Source organism: Triticum dicoccoides, chromosome 7A (genome assembly GCF_002162155.2).
Source record: "Triticum dicoccoides isolate Atlit2015 ecotype Zavitan chromosome 7A, WEW_v2.0, whole genome shotgun sequence".
NCBI classification, from domain to species: domain Eukaryota; kingdom Viridiplantae; phylum Streptophyta; class Magnoliopsida; order Poales; family Poaceae; genus Triticum; species Triticum dicoccoides.
Window position 1 is genome coordinate 568823310 of NC_041392.1, and position 20497 is coordinate 568843806.

The window sequence follows — 20497 nt, forward strand, 5'->3', positions numbered from 1 at the left end:
CGATCTATTATGCATTTTGGAAGTTTTAGGATATGTGGGTATATATGGGTGAAAGGAGTACGTCGGTGGACCGAAGGGGTGGCCACGAGGCAGGGGGCGCGCCCCCTACCCTCGTGAGCTCCTCCTTCATCTTCTGACGTAGGGTCCAAGTCTATCCGGTAGGTTTCCTTCCAAAAATAACTTCTCTAGTTGATTTCATTCCGTTTCGACTCTGTTTGATATCCCTTTTCTTCGAAACACTGAAATAGGCATAAAACAGCAAATCTGGGTTGGGCCTCCGGTTAATAGGTTAGTCCCAAAAATAATATAAAAGTGGAAAATAGAGCCCAATATTGCCCAAAACAGTAGATAATATAGCATGGAGCAATCAAAAATTATAGATACGTTGGAGACGTATCAACTATAGACTTGCAAGATAGGATCAAGAGCACTCATATATTGATGAAAACATAATAGGTTCAGATCTGAAATCATGGCACTCGGGCCCTAGTGACAAGCATTAAGCATAGCAAAGTCATAGCAACATCAATCTTAGAACATAATGGATACTAGGGATCAAACCCTAACAAAACTAACTTGATTACATGATAAATCTCATCCAACCCATCACCGTCCAGCAAGCCTACGATGGAATTACTCACACACGGCGGTGAGCATCATGAAATGGGTGATGGAGGATGGTTGATGATGACGATGGCGACAGATTCCCCTCTCCGGATCCCCGAACAGACTCCGGATCAGCCCTCCTGAGAGAGTTTAGGGCTTGGTGGCGGCTCCGTATCATAAAATGCGATGAATCCTTCTCTGGCTCCATATCGTAAAACGCAATGAATCCTTCTCCTCTATTTTTTCTCCCCGAACACGAATATATGGAGTCAAGATGGACGTCGGTGGAGCTCCAGGGGGGCCACGAGGTAGGGGGCGCGCCTAGGAGGGGCAGGCGCGCCCCCACCCTTGTGGCTAGGGTGTGGGCCCCCTGGCCTTGATTCTTTGCCAGTATTTTTTATTATTTCCAAAAATAATCACCGTGGAGTTTCAGGTCATTCCGAGAACTTTTGTTCCTGCACGTAAATAACACCATGGCAATTCCGCTGAAAACAGTGTCAGTCCGGGTTAGTTCCATTCAAATCATGCAAGTTAGAGTCCAAAACAAGGGCAAAAGTGTTTGTAAAAGTAGATACGACGGAGACGTATCACGTACTGATGGTCTTCACAAATGTTGCCTATGAACGATAGATACCGCCAACAAGATAATACCCTATGGTATATGTTGGGAATCGTTGCATGGAAAACAAAAAAAATTATGCGCACACGCAATGATCTATCCATGGAGATGCATAGCAACGAGGGGGAGAGTGTGTCTACATACCCTCGTAGACCGTAAGCGGGAGCGCTTCTTAGCGCGGTTGATGTAGTCGAACTTCTTCGCGCTTCAACCGATCAAGTACCGAACGCACGGCACCTCCGCGTTTTGCACACGTTCAACTCGGTGACATCCCTCGCCTTCTTGATCCAGAAAGACGTCGAGGTAGTAGATGAGTTCTGTCAGCACGATGGCGTGGTGACGGTGATGGTGAAGTGACCCTCGTAGGGCTTCTAAGCACTACGAAAATACGATTAGGGGAGTAAACGGTGGAGGGGGCGCTGCACACGGCTAAACAGTTGTCTGGGGTGTGCTAGGGCGCCCCCCACATATATATAGGTGGAGGGAGAGGGGAGGCTGCGATGAGGCGCCCAAGTAAGCTGAATCCTACTTGGGGTCTCCCCTTGGCTGCGCCCCCCTGCCATATTTGTCGAGGGGGAAGGAAAGAGGAGGGAGGAGGGAAGGAAGGGGGAGGCCAATCCCTCCTTTCCTTTCCCTTCCCCTCTTTCCTTCTCCTCCTGGTCCAGCCCATATGGGGGGCGCACCAGCCCCGTGTGGCTAGTGCATTTCCCCTCTTGGCCCATAAGGCCCATATCTTTTGTCGGGGGTGTCCGGAACCCCTTCCGGTGGCTCGATACGTACACGGTACCCTCTGAAACACTTCCGGTGTCTGAATACCATCGTCCTATATATCAATCTTTACCTCTCGACAATTTCGAGACTCCTCGTCATGTCCGTGATCTCATCCGGGACTCCGAGCAACATTCGGTCACCAAATCACATAACTCATATAATACTATGTCGTCATTGAATGTTAAGCGTGCGGACCCTACGTGTTTGAGAACTATGTAGACATGACCGAGACACCTCTCTGGTCAATAACCAATAGCGGAACCTGGATGCCCATATTGGCTCCTACATATTCTACGAAGATCTTTATCGGTCGAACCGTTATGACAACATACGTAATTCCCTTTGTCCATCGGTATGTTACTTGCCCGAGATTCGATTGGAGGTATCTTTATACCCAGTTCAATATCGTTACCAGCAAGTCTCTTTACTCTTTCCGTAATAAATCACCTCGTGACTAACTCCTTAGTCGTTTGCTTGTAAGCTTATGATGTGTACTACCGAGAGGGCCCAGAGATACCTCTCCGATACTCGGGGTGACAAATCCCAATCTTGATCTGTGCCAACTCAACAAACACCTTCGGAGATACCTGTAGAGCATATTTATAATCACTCAGTTACGTTATGACGTTTGATAGCACACAAGGTATTCCTCCGGTATTCGGGAGTTGCATAATCTCATAGTCGAAGGAATATGTATTTGACATGAAGAAAGCAATAGCAACAAAACTGAACGATCATTATGCTAAGCTAACGGATGGGTCTTGTCCATCACAACATTTTCCTAATGATGTGATCCCGTTATCAAATGACAACTCATGTCCATGGTTAGAAAACCTTGACCATCTTTGATCAACGATCTAGTCTAGTAGAGGCTCACTAGGCACAAGGTGTTTGTTTATGTATTCACACATGTATTAAGGTTTTCGATCAATACAATTCTAGCATGAATAATAAACCTTTATTATCAATAAGGAAATAGAAAATAACAACTTTATTATTGCCTCTAGGGCATATTTCCTTCAGTATAATCATGTCCATTGACGGTGTAGTTGCAAGCCGAAGATTTTCCACTAGATAGCTGCGCAAAAAGATGTGATATATGCAATACATTGCTATCGTTGAGAGACCCCGACAACCCAATGAAGCAATGCCAAATCCACAAGTCATGTAAAGTTGCGGCTTTGAGCACAGTAATGGGTTTATGTTTATAGACGGTGTACTGCTCGGCCCAACTTTAGGGTAGTTCTTCCACCTCCAATGTATGCAATCCACACTTCGAAGCATGTCCAACCATCCTCTTGATTTGTTCATCGCCATCAATTTATCTGTGTCCTCCTCATTGGGAGCTTGGTGGTACTCGGGACCAAAAACCAAGATCAATGTCTTGACAAGCACCCGCACACATTTGAGCGCATTATTTTTTCCAATGTGAAGATACTCACCAGTGTAGTCAGTCAGAATGCCATATACTATCACTCTCATTGCCTCTGATATTTTTTGGTACGCACTAAATCCAAGCAAACCGGCGGCATTCCTCTGGCGAGTGAAGAAATGACAACTTTGCTCACAAGCTTCAACAATGTGAACAAAAGGAGCGCATTCGATAACGTCTATGAAAGAGGTGAACCGGATAGCTCGATACCTCGGCAAAATAGTACTTCATGAGCATATTGTGGCCGATAGCTCGGTTGCGTGGAATGCAAAGACGACAACCGTCGATCCTCGGTGTTTTTATTCTTGTCAGCTTCAAATTGTTGGACAAGATGTATCAAGATGAGGTGATCAACATCGTCATCAAAAGCATCTCCTCTATGCTGGAATCATCTGACTCCAACGGCGAACTCCAATAATCCATCTAGAAAAATTAATCCGCGACTTTGTCACAAATTGCGAGGGAAGCTCTAGATATTCCCTTTGGCCGGTAGCAAATCAGCGGGAAGCAAAGCGGTCGCCTATAACATCCCCATCACCGGCCGAATGCAAATCCGCCGCCGCCCCCTACGTGTGAATTTGGCACGGTGGGCGACTGCGTGGCTCAAGCATTGCACGAGTAGCCAGATCCGCCCGCAATGAGCCCACCCACGAAGCTCCAGGACGGATCCATGGCGTTGGCAGCTGCCGCCCGCCCGCGGCAAGATTGGCCACCCCTAAGCTCCAAACTCGGTGGAGAAGACGTGGACGTGGGCGGCTGAAGCACTCCATGGCACGTGGTGGCCAGAGGGAACCAAAAATAGCCGGAGATTTGCGGCGGGGGCGGCGGTGGAACGGCGGGTGAGAGCTGAAATTTCCCTCCCACCAAGTCACGCGAGGGATAGAGGGCACGGCAAAAGGTAAGGGGAAACCTGGATATATTGAGAAAGCGGGCCAATTTTTACAGTCCATGTAAATATTTTTACGAGACTTTGTCCCAGTCTCGTAAAACGGTGGTTATTTTGCGAAACGAGACGATATGCGAGATCTGCTAGAGTTGTTCTAGTGTAGATTCTAACTCCAGCGCACACAATAGTAGAAGTATGGTAGGTTTTTCTTTCGTGTGTACGAGACTCAACAAACTCGCATGAAAATGAAGTGCCCGTCTTGGACTTCCTAATCAAGCATACTACTATCATACTATTATTTTTTGCGAGAAAACTTTGACCATGGGGAAGAAAGTTGTTGAAAACCCTAAAAAGTCACATATTTGTTTTTTAGCACTCATTTAAACGTATTATGTCCTGAAATTTTACACACTTATACATTATGTCTTCAAGTATATGTATATTTTTTTCAAAAAAAAAGTAACACAAAAACATGAACTTTCATCATTTCAAATTCGGTCTCCATGGAGGCCGAACTCTATTCAACATTTTCGTTTTAGAACATTCTATATAAACCTAACCGAAAGATTCATAATGACCAGGGAATAATTATGTACTCCATCTGTTTTAAAATAAGTGTTTTAATTTTAATATAACTTTATATTAAAGTTAGTATAAAATTGGGACACTTATTTTAGGATGGAGGGAGTATGAGTGGTAGCTGTCGGTTTGTTCAAGATCTCATAAACCCGAATCAAGATCAAGATGGCAACTTGGACAGCTCGTCTGCTTATTCTACTCAAAATCGTGATGTAGTATCATGCGTGCATGGACCATTTGGTTCATTTCAAAACGCTTGGAATACAAGAATATTCATTATATACATGTTGTCACTGGAACTCAGCTCATGTGCGATCCGACAGGAGTGACATGTCAATATGGTTCACAGATAGGATCATGGGGGCTCTGTCTAATGCAGTTTGGTGGTGCGCCCTAAACAATCAGATTATGCGTCCCATCGAACCCATCCTGAGATAAGGAGGAACAAGACCCTACCGATTGCATAGTGGTGTACTTTTCTAACCTATCTTGGCTGCTGTTGTTCCATCTGAATCTGAAAAGAACAATGCATCATTTTTTTAAGAATGAAATGAGCTCCATAGCCATAACCTGCCCATCCACAAAAAGGGTCACCTGAAAAGATTTTAATTTTTTTTTCAAAATTCCAAAAAATCTTGTAACTATTAGTACCAATAAAAAGGAAAATGTGATTAATCTTTATGAAAGTTTAATAATTAGTGAGTTGCCTTGAAATTTCTTGTTTTCCATAATATCATTGATCTATACAAAAGAAAGTTTGAGTTTTCAATTTGGTAATTCTCACATGCTTAATAATTATTATATAATGATTATGGTTTATTATCTCACATAATTTACTCATATTTCCATATTTTTAAAATTTTTTCTTAATAGCTTATTCAAATTTGTTTCATTTCCCTTAATTTTTATTTTTATTTTGACTATGGTTGTCACATGTATGAAATTGTCACCACTTCATCATTGATACCGTTGACAGAAGCCAAGAAACAAATCTGTTTAATTTGAGAGGGTCTAGGATGTCTAGTATTGGAGTCCGAAAGATCAAATCAAGATTTGAGTAATAATTTTCCATGGACGCGGTGTTTCCGCTCTCAGGTGCATCTACACCGGATCCGGCTTGCCTGCTCCCTTCCCGTGCTCCCATCCGTGCTCCCACTTAATCCTACGGCTGTCTTTTTTCCTTTTTTCTTTCTAATATAATCATCTCCCCCCTGATTTTAAGGGGGTGAGACCGGATCTTATTTTGTTTCAATCAAATCAAGCCACGTAGACGGGAGCACGGATGGGCACACGACGGGGGAGCAGGCAAGTCTCGTCCATCTGCACCCGAGGTGAACAAAAAATTCATTTAAAACGGTAATTAAAAAACTTCTAATTTTTTTGTGTGCTAGATACTCATGTGCGTAAAATCCGTGCCAAATTTCATGAAGTTTGGACATTTCAGTAGCTTTTAGTAAAAAAGATAAATTTTGGGTTGTAAGAAAGTTTACTGTTCACGTACTATTTTGACCAATTTTGTCTTTTTTACCACGAGCTCATCGGATATCTGAACAAGCTGAAATATGGCACGGACATCACGCATTGGAACATCTTCCACCTAAATTTTGTTTAGAATTTTTAGTATTTTCTTGTATTTACTGTTCACGGGTGCAGATGAGCCCAGCCATCGAACTGAATATCCGTGGATGGACGTCTTTCTTTTCTTCCTATATCCATGCCCCAGCTTGTTTGTTTCTGGTGTCCTAAATATGTACTCTCATGGTTAGGTTTCCCCAAGCCATCTTTATAGCTCCTTGCCGTTATTTTGTCAAAAAGACTGAGTACCGTATTTGGAAAAAAAACTAAGTACCGTAATATTCAGTACGGCGCAAACAATGTTACCGAAAGTGTCCAAGCTTCATGGAAGTCATGCATTAGTTGAATTGAGTTTCCTTGTGTCATTGTAGTGGATTTACCTTTTTCAACAAGGTTTTGACTAATTAGTTTCCATTGGCTAATCGCCTTTCTCTAATTTTGTGGGTTTTTTGGGTAGGAAATTATAGGAAGAAGGTTAGCACAACATAGAGTTCAAAAACAGCAAAATAGTTGGAACAATATCAGTTTAGCATGGCACATTTATATTTCACTAGTAAGCGTGCACGTGCAACGCACGTCCTGCCAATTCAATCCATTTTTCAAATTCCACCTCTATTTAATTTGTATCCTTTTCTATAGCTTTTGTTTGTCTACACCTTTTTTAATTCAAACAACTAAAGAAACTAAAAATGGAAATACAGTATGTGCTATTCCCCAAAGAAATAAAATGGGAATGTGATATAGGTAATGAATAGGGAGTATCTAGGATGATAAGTACAACATTTGTCGAAATATCCCCAGGACAATAACCTAATTATTTGAAATGCATTGTTTGACAGAGGCACAAAAATGAAGAGTTTATTTGAACAGTGCGCAAAAATGCTCTTCAGATGTATTTTATCAAACAAGGAGTCCGAGTTTGCCAAAATAAAAATTCAGAGCGGTTTGGAAGTATTCTCATCACTTCTCTTTCTCCGCCTCAGAAGCATTCTTCATCCGGGCTCCCAAACGCTTCATCCCTCAGAGCTTTGTCTATATAAAGAGTCAAGGTACTAAACATGCATGGCATATATGTCCAGTCAGTAATAAAATTAGTTTCTAGCACAATGTCGGAGGATTTAAAGATGGGACATTACCGTCTTATGCAAACCTTGTGGAGACCTTTGTATATTTAATGCATACTTCTGCTTTCATTATTGGGCTGATGAAGTGAAAGTTGTGAGATAAAATATTCTAAATCTCTTGTAGCTTCTTTAGCAACTATAACCTTCGAGGTGGAAAATCTACATCTTTGCTTCTCAGGAGAGGCTCCTAGTTGATTTGCTGCTGTACAAGGATGCTAATCTGAAACAATTATGCAGCACATGGTAAGTGCTAAGTTGAAAATTGGTACAGAATCTACCAGGCTCCGAAGGATCCAATTATGTGATTTTACATGTGCATCTTAGCTATCAAAGGAAAAGAAGAAAATGGTCAAAGCAACAAAAAAATGCAAGCTTATATAAACTTCACAAAACCGGGTATGACATTTCAGCCAAGGAAGATTTATTCACTTACGTTCACATGATACAATATGCAAGCAACAGTTCATGGGCATGCCCTGACTAAACTATGTGTACACAAAAATAATTATCACCTCCCAACTGACCGCTTGTTAAATGTACACAACAACTAATTGGCTTAATAGTTATCTCGCACTCCCACCAATTTATTAAGAAAACAAAAATCACCCAATGGAACCGGAATTTCAGAACAGCTTAGTCAAGTTTTCCTATGTTGTATACCCTGCCGCTGAAACAAAGCAAATGAGTATAAGCTATGTAAAACAACATCAAGGATAGGGGATGAATGAAACAACAAATTCTGCATCCCACGGAACAACACCATTTTATGCAGTATTCACTATCGAAGGCCCTCTGCTCTAAATACTGTGAGATGTGGAGTGTAGTAGAAACATGCTGAACCAACATGAATAGACTCCAAAATTATATGCATACATCTTGAAGCATACACTGGAATTTTCAAATTGCCATCCAACCTCCAGGAACTCTTCATGTCAAAAAAGAGAATTATACAAGACATGGAAAGGAATAGTAGGCTCGGACCAAATAATTACTAACCTTGAACTGTAGGTTCAGGCCAAATAACCAAATAAAAGATACACAGATATCGGTGAAATTAACTATAATATACGCGACTATTATAAAGAGATTTCAGATGCAGATCAACTACATACACATAATTTAGTGCCCAAGATTTGGTGTCTTATCAATTGGTCCAAGTTCTCCATGTGGCAGCGCATCTCATTATTATTCTCTCCTTGCAACAAAAAACAGAAGAATGTTATTTAGTGTCCAGTCAGCAAGTGTAACCTTGAGCTAAAATAATACAAAAAAAGAGGAAGGAAAAGTACTGCAATTTTTACACTTCAAGGCACCACGAATACACCTCATAATCGGATTGGTACAACAATAAGATGAAATTATTGCTATGTAATATGTTTTTTGTGAAGAGACTTGAAATATCCTAGATTTGATGCTTGTACAAGTTCAGTTAAAAGTGGTTTAAACAGTCTACAAACTGAACTTATTTTTACTTCCTAGATTAACCAAAAATTGGGGGATTTCACACCAACTGAACATAGTAATACACAACAAAAATATTACTCCGTCTGTATACTAATATAAGAGCGTTTAGATTACTAAATTAGTGATCTAAATGCTTTTACATTAGTTTACGGAGGGAGTAGAAGAAAGCAGTGCAAGGACAGAATAGTACTCCCTCCGTCCCAAAATAAATGACTGAATTTTGTACTAACTTTATAGTAAAGCTAGTATAAAGTTGAGTCACTTATTTTGGGACAGAGGGAGTACATGAATTGTACATAGCAGACATACATAAACCGAAACGTACGAGAGAGAGAAAACGATTATTTTTATCACATTACCTCAGTGTTAAACTGTTTGTCTACAACGGCGCGATCATAGCCTCAGCTTCCCTCTCCCATTCGTCAGATTGTGGGGAGTGGAGCATTTGGGGACTGCATGTCTCGAAACAAATTTGATCATACTACTAATGGGATCAAACACCAACAACCAATTGCATTGGTTGATATTTTCAGTGAACTGGGTAGAGAAGCAGAATACAATCATAAAGAGTTTTGAGCTTGCAAATGAAGCAACCTTGTCTCTCTTGGATAGTTCAAAACAAAATGAAGCCGCCTTGATAAAATTCAACGTCGTCTCTGCAGACTCGTTCTCCCACAGCTTGAGAGAGACCTCTTGCTCCACCTTTCCACCACCGACCACAAAGTACAAACTCTCAAGCGATGAAGTAAACCTGAAAATGTGACTAAAAGGACCTTAGGTGCAGCAATTGCTGATGAATGGGAACATTCTGAACATGTAGAAATAAAGTATGAGTTGATAGGGAAGAGGCCAAAAAAGAAGATATAAAATATTAGTATTGAGATTGCCTGAATTTCGTATATTAGTGGATGATTGAAATCATGTACAGAAAGTTTAGGAGCTATTGTGTAGTAATTTTGATGCCAATTGAGGAGTGAGTCGTGGTAGAATGGATTTGTGGGAGCACTGAAAAGGTAATTCGAGTTACACAATACAATTATCATATGAAGAGATTAAATAGTCAATAATCAGACTGTAACCCTGTCTAGTGCTGAGCTTGGCATTGATTTGGATCATGATAATTCACCTTTTAATGATATAATCAGAGTCTAACCCTTCCAGAATAACGTTGTTTAACTGCGGCAATGTTAGTTGTGTGGAAGGATCATGTATATAAAAGAATGATAGAATGAGAATCAGTTCACATTTGGTCGTTGGAAAAAGTACAGTGTAGACTTTCTAACATCCTCCACTGCGACGTATGCAGATCATGATGCAGTAAAACGACCAAAGAAAGTAAATAAGCACAAGCATCAAATCCTCTTGTGTATGGAACATAAACTGAATCATAAGTACAGGGTAGACTTTGTAACATCCTCCATTGTGGTGTATGTAGATAATGATGCGCTAAAACGATCAAATTCTCTTGTGTATGGAACATAAAATGGACCATATGCTGGGTACCTCACTATTCAGTATAGTTTTATATCAATCTACACTTCAATCAATCGAATGGAAACTTACTGGTTTCTCCATAGTCAGATAAGGTCGTGGCCGTCTGTTGGGCAGCGTTGGGCAACAGAGGAGGGCAGCGCCGCCGCACCGCGCTGACGTCCTTCTGTGTGGCAGCAGAGGCTGACCGCGGGCAGTGGGCAGCGGCGGCAGGGGGCGCTCCCACGTTCTTGGGGCAGCAGAAGAAGACCAGCGGGGGCCTGCTCTGCTCACGCCCACGTTTGTCCGCGGGGAAGCAGAAGAAGTCTGGCGGTTGCGGCGACGGAGGCCAAGCTGGGCAGCGGGGGACGGCGCGGGGCCGGCCAGGGCGGCGGCGGACCGGCTGCCGACGGGCAGGGGACGCAGCGCGCGGGGCCGGCGGGGTGGCCGCGGACCGACGTCCGACGGGCAGGGGACGTTGGGAGGGAGTACTGGTTGGGAGGAGGAGAGTGGGAAAGGTCGTGCGGGCGTGCGCGTTCTGCAGAGCGGTTTGTTTTCGTGATTATAGCGATGGAGGATTAGTGGGTTGATTGGCGTGTTTGTTGCATCAAACATCGAATGATTAAGGGTCATTAGATTTTGTTGATGGATGGATCTGATTGTTTGGTTTTCCGCTTTCTTTTTCTTTTATAGGAGTAGTAGATGAGCATCATAGACTTGTCATCAAACAACTCAAACAACATCCCTAACGTAAATAATCTTAAACCGATTTCTTGATGAGTTTAAGGCAAAAAGAATTGGCCTTATTTTTGGGAAACTTCAAGGGTGTTCATGTTGTGGTCCATGTATGCGACTAAGCTAGGTTGTTCTTTCTCAGACGGGTTTTGCTCATGACCACTATACGATCATCATCCTCTCATGGCTAATGGCTCATCGTACCATACATCAGCTTCGCTTGCATGAGTCAAAGTCAATCGTCGCACTTGTCCACATCGTCGGTCTCGTTCTCTTTCGCTTCCTTGCCTCTCAACAAATTATTTCTTGAGAATACCTTGTTTCTCAATCTCAACATTTTTGGTAGGCATCTCTCAAAAAGAAAAATTGAGGCACTTGTCCTCGTCGTCGGCCTCTCAACAAATCTCAGCTAGGTTCATGTGGGCCATGTAAGGTGGATCGGCTCATCGAAAAAGCGACAAATGTGGATGGGCTACTCTTAGTATGGGCCGGATGGGCTGAGCTAGGGCAATTTTTTCTAAGCTTCTTCATCCACTGACAGGTGGGGCTCGTTCCTCAGACCGACTGGATCAGAGCCCACAACACGGGACCCCCGATCCGCGAACCGCACCGAGCCGAGCCGCATGCTACCACGCCGACTCGTCCCCTTCCTCCCGAACTCGCGCCTCCTCTTCCGCTCCCTAAACCCTAGCCTCGCCATGTCTCCGGCCGACGCCGCCGCCGCCGCCCACCTGACCACGGCCTCCGACCCCGACGAGGACATATGCTCCAGCCCCGCTGCCGCCGCTGCCCCCGAGGAGATCGCGCCGCCCGTGCCCACGCCCCTGCCTCCTCCGCCGGCGTCCGCGGAGGAGAGGGTGGAGCGCGCGTGGGCGCACTGGAGGCGGCTGGGGTCCCCGAGGCTGGTGGTGGCGCCCATGGTGGACAACTCGGAGCTGCCCTTCCGCATGCTGTGCCGCCGCTACGGCGCCGACGCCGCCTACACGCCCATGCTCCACTCCCGCATCTTCTCCGAGAACGAGAAGCACAGGGACATGGAGTTCACTACCTGCAAGGTAAACTCACACTTACGAGCCTCTAGGTCGTCGTATCATTACGTTTAAACTCTAGGATAGCCGAATTTGAGCAATTTGATTCACCTGTAGACCACTGTTTCATAGAATTTCTGTTAATTCTTCACTGTTAGAATAGGATTTAAGAGTAACAATTGGTGAATTTCTGTTACATCATCCAGAAGATTCAGTATTACGTTGTCCTAGTAGTATAGGACTATAAAATGGGTAGGCAGTTATTTCCAGTAATTAGCTGTATTGTGCAGTTACTGTCTGTAGTCTACTACTATACAATAAAAGGAAATCTTGCGCGGAATGTGACATTGATCAAATCTTATGCAGGAGGACCGCCCACTTTTTGTTCAGTTTTGTGCGAACGATCCTGATATTTTGTTACAAGCTGCAAAGCTGGTGGAAGCATACTGCGACTATGTTGATTTGAATTTTGGGTAATGTGCCAATTCTTTATGATGAAAAATACTGTTCTCTTTAGTCACTTATCTGCGGACTTCTGTAGTGGCTCATATATATTTGTTGCATAAACAAAAAAGTACATTACGATAGATAATCTGCTTCTGATCACTGTCGCTGAAGTATCCCTGTGCTTTCAGCATGATGCTAGCACTGGACCTTGCAGTGATAGAATTTAAACTTTAAGCAACCGAACTATTTTGTTTTATTTTTAGGCAAATGTTTCAAAGCACTAAAGCTGCCTTATCTGAGGTTTCCTCGGGTACTGCACATTTTGCAAATGTGTCTGTGGTGGCATTATGTCTGCAAATTTAATATCTTCATCATTTTTAATATTCAGTACATCGTGGATGTTCCCCATATATGATCATTATTTCAAATATATGATTCAAACTGGATTCTTTTCTAAATGGCAGTAATGCCTCTCTGAAAACTCTGCAGATGTCCACAGCGCATTGCTAAACGGGGATACTATGGGGCATTTCTCATGGACAACCTTCCACTCGTTAAATCGCTTGTGCAAAATCTGTCAGAGAACCTTTGTGTTCCAGTCTCTTGCAAGATCCGCATATTTCCGCGACTGGAGGACACACTTGCGTATGCAAAGATGCTTGAAGAAGCCGGTGCTTCTCTTGTGGCAGTGCATGGGCGTACAAGAGATGAAAAAGATGGGAAGAAATTTCGAGCTGACTGGGATGCCATCAAAGCTGTGAAAGATGCCCTGAGGATACCTGTACTTGCAAATGGAAACATTCGTCATATGGAGGATGTGAAGAGCTGTCTGCAACACACTGGTGCTGATGGCGTGCTTTCAGCTGAACCTCTTTTGGAAAATCCAGCATTATTTGCTGGTTTCCGTACAAAGGAGTGGAAAGAAGATGGCAATGAAGACGGAGATGGTGGTTTAGACCCGGCTGATCTTGCCATTGAGTATTTGAAACTGTGCGAGCAATACCCAGTGCCATGGAGAATGATTCGATCCCATCTCCACAAGTTGCTGGGAAGCTGTTTTAGAGTGCATCCGCAAGTGAGGGAGGAATTCAATGCACAGACCAAGCTCACTTTTGAGGGGTTGCATGATATGGTAAAGAGGCTGAAAGAACTCGGCGGTGGAATACCACTTTACAGAGATCAGAGCTCTTTACAGTCACATGCCGTTACAAACGGGCTAGCTGCAAGCAATGCGTGATGATGCCCATCAATTTTGCCATCTACAGCTTACCGATTTATGGAGGTAAACTAAAGATGAACCAGAAGGCACCAGATATCTAATGTCAGTATAGATTGTATCAGCATTTTGTTGGAACACACTTTATGGGAGGCACCATGGGTCGTGGTTCTGTAAAAGAGAACTACTAGGGTCAAAAATGAATTTGTATAAAGATATGCCAGTGGTTGCCCAATTGATTTGTTCAGAGCATCTGCCGTGGATACCTTACATTGTTGTAACAATTGATGTGCACATCTGCAGACATTATTACGATCTGCTATTGAAGTAGTATCTTCTAACACCTGGACTCAACATTGATTTAACTTTACTAATCTAACTGATTTGCTAGCAACTGGAGTAGTTCAAAACTGTGACACTTATTATGGGTTGGAGGGAGCAAGTATTTGAACTGACAAACTAATGCTCCACTCATCTCAGTTCTATGCATGAGTCTTGGATGCATACTGCATTACAGAGCCATGTCTTATTTGTAGGGTAGTTAGTTGGTACCACATACTACATTAATGCTAACCAAAGAAAGAATTAAAAAAAAAGAACAAAAGAAAAACCCTATCTATCTTTTGCTGGGTGAAAATTGCTTGTGATCATGAGAATGGAGATGGCTTGGTTTAGGTTGGCTCGGCGGCCAGCTCCGTCCGCCAATCCGATTTCTCGGCGAACAGCACCCCTTCATCGTTCTTGGAGAAGGTGAGCCTCACGTCCCAGTGAAGCGACCTCAAGAGCTTCTCCACCTCGCCGACGGCGCCGGAGTCGTCGCGCACGATGATGCTCCCTCCCGGCCTCACGATCCTGTCCACCTCGACGATGACCGGCAGCACGGCGCACCTGAACAACACACGTTTGCCGTCGTAACCCTGAACCGACCATGGCTGAAGTAGAAGTAAGCAGAGCAGCGACTGACCTGTCCTTTATCTTTGAGAAGAGGCGATCGGCGTGCAGAAGGTCGTAGGTCCTCGGGTAGGTGCTGAAGGACTCGCACCAGTCATGGTACATGCCGAACAGCCCGCGGTCGAAGATGATGGGCAGCGTGTCCGGCGCGTCCACGTTGACGACGTTCATCACCCAGACCTTCTGGTCCCTCAGCGCCGCGGCGAACCTGGCAGAGACCATGTACATCCATCAATGTCGTGGAGGTGATTGCTAGGTGCAATGGCGGGAAGGGTTCTTGTCGCTGATATTACCCTCCGTAGGCGGCTCGCATGTCCATGACGTTCCTCACCCTGGACCAGTCGACGCCCAGGCCGTTGAGGTACGACTTGTCCATGACGCGCCTCCAGTGCTGGTAGTCCGCCACGAAGTCCTCCGGCGCAGGCTTCCCGTATACTCCGACCTGCGAGGTGTTGAGCCAGTTGGGCGGCGCGCGCACCCGCCGCGGCCAGTCCGCCGGCCACCTGGCCCCGCGCTCCGCCACGCCGGTCGGCACCCGGTGGATGCACGCGTTCAGGCGGACGTACCACGCCGCGTTGGCGTCGTCGTCGTCGCTGCACATGGGAGGCTGCTGCCTTGTCCGGCTCTCGTAGCACTCGTTAGACGTCGGCTTCCGGTAGAAGGCGGCGCCGACGCCGTTGAGCCGGTCTTTCTTGATCGTCACCAGCTCCCAGCACATGGATTTCGTCAGAGCCGTCATTGCTGCGAATGGTTCGTTCACTCATGCTCACGGTGAGAACTCATAAGCAAAAATCATTGGTGCTTAATCATGTCTGCACATACCTTTCCAGATCTCGACGTCGTCGGTGAGCTTCTGGTAGACGGGCGTGGCGGACCAGACGAAGAGGCCGCCGGGGCGGAGGACGCGGTTGAGCTCGAGGAGGAGGGCGCCGCCGTCGGCGTGCCAGGGGACACGGCAGCGCGCGCAGTGGACGAGGTCGAACGCCTTGCTGGGGAAGGGGAGGCGCTTGGAGCCCATGACGGCGGAGATGGCCGGGATGCCGCGCTCCAGCGCCATCTGCACCTGCGCCTCGTGCTCGTCCTTGGGCGCGAACGACATGGTCACCACGTCCCGCTCGAACAGGTAGCCCCCGAAGCTGGCCACGCCGCACCCCACGTCCAGCACCACCCGCGTGCGCTTCCCCCACGCGACGCCGCGCACCGACTGCTGCAGGAAGTCGATGTAGTGCAGCGCGCCGTGGATGAACTGCGTGCCGCCGCCGGGGAAGAGCAGGTACTGCCCGCTCACCTTCACCCAGTTCTGGTGCCCCTTCACCTGGACCAGCTTCGTGTGCGGCACATTGCTCAGCCAAATCTGCACAAGTCAGTAAGTCACCATCGTCGTGTCAGTGAGCAACCAATCCATGGAAAGAAGAATGTTTTTTTGTTTGTACCCTGTCGCGGCTCTTTGGCCACTCGACGGGCCGGCGGTAGCCTCTTGGGAGCGCGACGAGGCACGTCGGGCCCTCGTCGGGGCAGTGGCGCTCGCGGTGCTCGTAGCGCCGGAAGTTCTCCGGCCGCAGCTTCTTGACGGCCTTCTCGTTGTCCAGGCACGGGATGTAGTCGGCGCCGGCCTTGACGTTGCACGTCCGCCACTCGTGCTGCTCCTCCCCGTCCGTGCTGTTGCCGTCGCCCGCGTTTTCCTGGCGCCGGTCCTTCTCCCGGTGGGACTGATCGCGCTGCGTCGCCCACGCGCTCTGGTCTCCTCCGGCGCCGACGGCCGAGTCCTCGCCTTGCAGCGTATCGACGACGTTGTGGTTCACCGAGCCGGCGCCGCTGCCGTCCGTGTCCTCCTTGTGCTCTGACTCGGCTGCCTTGTCGTCTCCGCCGCCGTCTTCTTGCCCGGGGTCGGACTCCACCTCCACCAACGTGCGCCCGTCCTCCTCGACCAGCGATTGGTCGCTGCTACGCTCCTCCTCTGGCTGCTCCTGATCGGGTCTATCCTCATCCGACTGCCGCTCCGCCGCCTCGTCCTCCTGCGCCTCGCGGCGGAGGATGCCCGTGCCGGGCTGCTCGTCGCCGGCGCTCATACGCTCCTCCTCGTCGCTCTGCCGCTGCCGCGCGATGCTCTCCTCCTCGATGCCGCCGTCCAGGTTCCTCTCCTCCACCGTGGCGCGCGGCATCTGCAGATGCGACTGCTGCTCTTCTTCCTGATCGTTGTCCAGCGTTTCTTGCTCCTTGTCCGCGCCCGTCGCCGCCGCGGCGTCCTCCTCCTCCTCGGCGGTGGCCTCGCTGGCGGCGACGCGGACACGCTCGTTGCTCTGGTCCTCGTCCACCGCCGCCGCGTCGCTCTTGGAGTCCTCGCCGCCGGAGCCACGCTCGTCCAGATCGGGCTGGGCATGCGGGTCGTCCACGGCCGCCGCGGTGACGGCGCTGCCGCGCTCCTGCTCGGCGCCGCCATCCTCCTCGGAGCCAGCGTCCTCCTTGCCCAGCGCCCCGTCCTCGGCCTCGGGCTCGCGCGGCGGCGACGGCGGCGCCTTCTCCCTGGTCACCTCGTACGCGAACGACGAGCGCGTGGTATGGCGGTACGCCGTGACGGCGGCCGCCTTGTCCCCGTCGTCCGGCCCGGCGATGGACGCGGACGAGGTGGACGTGAGCAAGTAGGCCCCGGCGACGCAGAGCGCCACGAGCACCCCCGTGGTGGCGTAGTAGACGCACGCCGACGCGGCCGCGGACGAGGACGCCGCCCCGCCCCCGCGCTTCCCGGCGGCGCGCGAGCTCCGGCCTCCCACCCCCGCCATGCCGATCGGCCGATGGATGGGTCGATCGATCTATCTAAGCTGGTAGTGCCACCATTGGTTTGGACGCGGGTTTTAGGCGCTGTGTTTGCGTTGCGGGGCGCGATGGGCGTACGTGGCGCGCCATGCACACGAGTTCGGGGAACGCGGGGTGATCCCCGCACGTCGGGGGCGAGCAGGATGTGGGGTCAGCAGGCGGTTCGCTGGTTGAGCGGCTTGGCGCGGGACAGGACTCGCAGGAGAATCGGGACACGGAGCCGCGGATCTCTCCCGTGCCGGTTAGTTTGTTTGTTGCTCCCGTCAACAGGATCATCAGCAGTCTTTTCTTAACTTCTTTTCTTCGTCTTGTAGACTAGTACTACTTTTGGTCGGTCGATCCCATGGAAATTGGAGGCAATCTTTGCATGAACCAACAATTCGCTAAATTGCATTTTTTTAACAACCGTACGTGTGGATGTCCATAGTTGATTTTATTTTTTCGAGAAAACTTCCTCTCATAGTATTTTTTTTCACCCAGCGACGACTACAAGCACCGAAGCGAGCCGAATGCGCGCCGCCATCATTGTCTCTCCCTCGCCAAAGCCGGGCAAAACTTGTTGTAATAGACAATCGGGAAGTCGTCGTGCTAAGACTCCATAGAACCAGCGCAGCAGGACAACAACCGCCGCCGATGAAGAGTAGAGTAGCTCGGAATGATCCAACCTGAAAACACATGAAAGTAGACGAACTACGACCAGATCCGAGCAAATTCACCAATAATAGATTCACCGGAGACACACCTCCACACACCCACCGAAGATGCTAGAGACATAATCAATACAGGGGCTAGGCGGGAAGAATATTACTACATCTTCAGGGAGCCGCCGCCGTCTCGTCTTCCTGAGCAGAACACAAATCGTAACAAAACGCGAAGAAACAACTGAAAACAGAGCCCTCACGCCGGCAAGGGCATTTTTTAAAATACAATACAAATGCTCACGCACATACACTCATCCTATGAGCGCGCACACACACACTCTATCCCTATAAGCATCTCCGAGATACTCAGCCGGCACAACATTTTAAGTTGACGAAGTCATCACAGACGCATTCGTAGTCGACGGGTACATCTCCTCCCACTGAACTCACATCGCCGAAAGGTCTGAAATAGGTACAGAAAAATGCAACTATCAGCGCCAAGTCTAGAACATGAACTTTGATGAGTTGATTCCATCACAAGAAATCTAACCATCTGAGTTATCTTCAATTCGCTCATTGATCATTCTTCAATGTCCACTATTCAAACTTAACTATACAAGAGAATTACGAGTTTGTGTTGTGATACTGACCTCTTTGTTACGCAATCCCGGGTCCGCTACCATCAACGTTTGGACCCACATGCGTCAACCAGGCCCAACCGGAGAGCAACATCGACTTATGAGAGGCCTTGGGCCCTCTTCCCCCCCAAAAGACTAGCCTGTTAGGAGGGGACACCCCCGCACTTATAAATCGTGTTATGTCTCCCCACAATCGATGTGGGACTAAACCCAACAATCTCCCCCTCGCACATCGGTCACACATGGGCCCGTTAACACCAGCGTTTCCAGCCCACCAACCATGACCGACCATGCGTGAGTTCATCGAGATTTTATTTCGGGCACCTGGGCACTGGTACCAATTGTTAGAATAAATTTGAGGTCATCGTTGACCATCCGAGAGCAACATCGACTTATGAGAGGCCTTGAGGCCTCTTCCCCCAAAAGACTAGCCTGTTAGAAGGGGACACCCTCATCCTTATAAATCGTGTTATGTCTCCTCCCACAATTGATGTGGGACTAAACCCAACACTCTTAAATATCCATATAAACCAGTGGCTACCAAGCAAGCTAAACCTTTCTCGTAATTGTTTTTCATTTGCAGCAGATAGTCTTGCAAAGCGGAATTGACAACGGAGTGGAAAATATGTCCTTTTTTATCATGACAAGTCGATCGAACATCTCATAGTGTAAGTTTTCTAGTGTTGTATGGGTTGTTGTGCAGGTTTTTCTAGTGGGATTGTTGTGCAGGTTATTTCACATTTGTATCACGCTCGTGGTGCATCAAACATCTTTTGTTGGTTGTAGATATAAAAAGGTTTTCTTTTTCCCACATCAAGGTAGGGGCAGTGGCCACGTGTAGGGCTCTTTTGCTATACAGAAATGATGTATTTTTTATTAAAAGAAACTTCTTCATTGTAGGTTGTTGTGACGATCCTGTCCTGAGCCTGAATCTCTTTCATATATTGTGCTAGTCTCTAGATCAATAGTTAACACTCACAATACATGATGTTGGGAATGGTTGAAGAGGATGGAGCTGCAAAGACCATGGCAAGGTATCCCGATGATGACTGATCTGGGCGCTCATATTGTGTTTGACAGCTTGGTGCACATCATTGTTGAGGATGGACATAAGGTTTTGTTCTGGAGGGACCGTTGGATCCACGGTTTCTTGATGCAGGACATAGCTCCACTTCACTTTGTCACAGCCCCTACTCGTACATAGAATCGACGTACAGTGCATCAGTGTGCTATTGGGCAATGCGTGGGTGCAGGACTTTCTGCTGACACATCATTTATGGCTTAGATTCAGTATGTTCACCTTTGCCAGGACATTGTCACAGTGCCAAGGAACCTTGATCGAATACCTTCACCTAGCCATGCGCGGCATCCGGTGTTTACACTGCGAAGTCAGTGTGCCCCAGACTTTTCCTTGGTTTGGTGCGATCGCCATCGGCTAGCAGTATCTGGAGAAGTGCCCCTCCCCCCTTTAAGTGCAATATATTTAATTGGTTGACACCGC

General features: G+C 47.2%; 2 protein-coding genes across 2 annotated transcripts; one reads left to right on the forward strand and one right to left on the reverse strand.

Annotated features, from left to right (window-relative positions):
- The first annotated feature begins 11869 nt into the window (after positions 1-11869).
- LOC119329852 (tRNA-dihydrouridine(16/17) synthase [NAD(P)(+)]-like) lies at positions 11870-14293 on the forward strand. Its single transcript, XM_037602950.1, has 3 exons — positions 11870-12316; positions 12656-12762; positions 13226-14293. The coding sequence occupies exons 1-3, from the start codon at positions 11885-11887 to the stop codon at positions 13971-13973; spliced, it is 1287 nt and encodes a 428-aa protein (XP_037458847.1). The 5' UTR covers positions 11870-11884; the 3' UTR covers positions 13974-14293.
- Positions 14294-14395: 102 nt separating this feature from the next.
- LOC119329851 (probable methyltransferase PMT24) lies at positions 14396-17683 on the reverse strand. Its single transcript, XM_037602949.1, has 5 exons — positions 16337-17683; positions 15726-16257; positions 15197-15644; positions 14917-15111; positions 14396-14840 (listed from the first exon to the last, which is right to left on the reverse strand). The coding sequence occupies exons 1-5, from the start codon at positions 17681-17683 to the stop codon at positions 14624-14626; spliced, it is 2739 nt and encodes a 912-aa protein (XP_037458846.1). The 3' UTR covers positions 14396-14623.
- Positions 17684-20497: the final 2814 nt, after the last annotated feature.

Coding starts and splice junctions, on each gene's coding strand:
- LOC119329851 (XM_037602949.1), bottom strand. CDS start 17,683: ATGGCGGGGGTGGGAGGCCGGAGCTCGCGCGCCGCCGGGAAGCGCGGG. Junction 16,258..16,336: donor GGCCAAAGAGCCGCGACAGG/GTACAAACAAAA, acceptor TGACTTGTGCAG/ATTTGGCTGAGCAATGTGCC. Junction 15,645..15,725: donor CGACGTCGAGATCTGGAAAG/GTATGTGCAGAC, acceptor AACCATTCGCAG/CAATGACGGCTCTGACGAAA.
- LOC119329852 (XM_037602950.1), top strand. CDS start 11,885: ATGCTACCACGCCGACTCGTCCCCTTCCTCCCGAACTCGCGCCTCCTC. Junction 12,317..12,655: donor TGGAGTTCACTACCTGCAAG/GTAAACTCACAC, acceptor AATCTTATGCAG/GAGGACCGCCCACTTTTTGT. Junction 12,763..13,225: donor TATGTTGATTTGAATTTTGG/GTAATGTGCCAA, acceptor AAAACTCTGCAG/ATGTCCACAGCGCATTGCTA.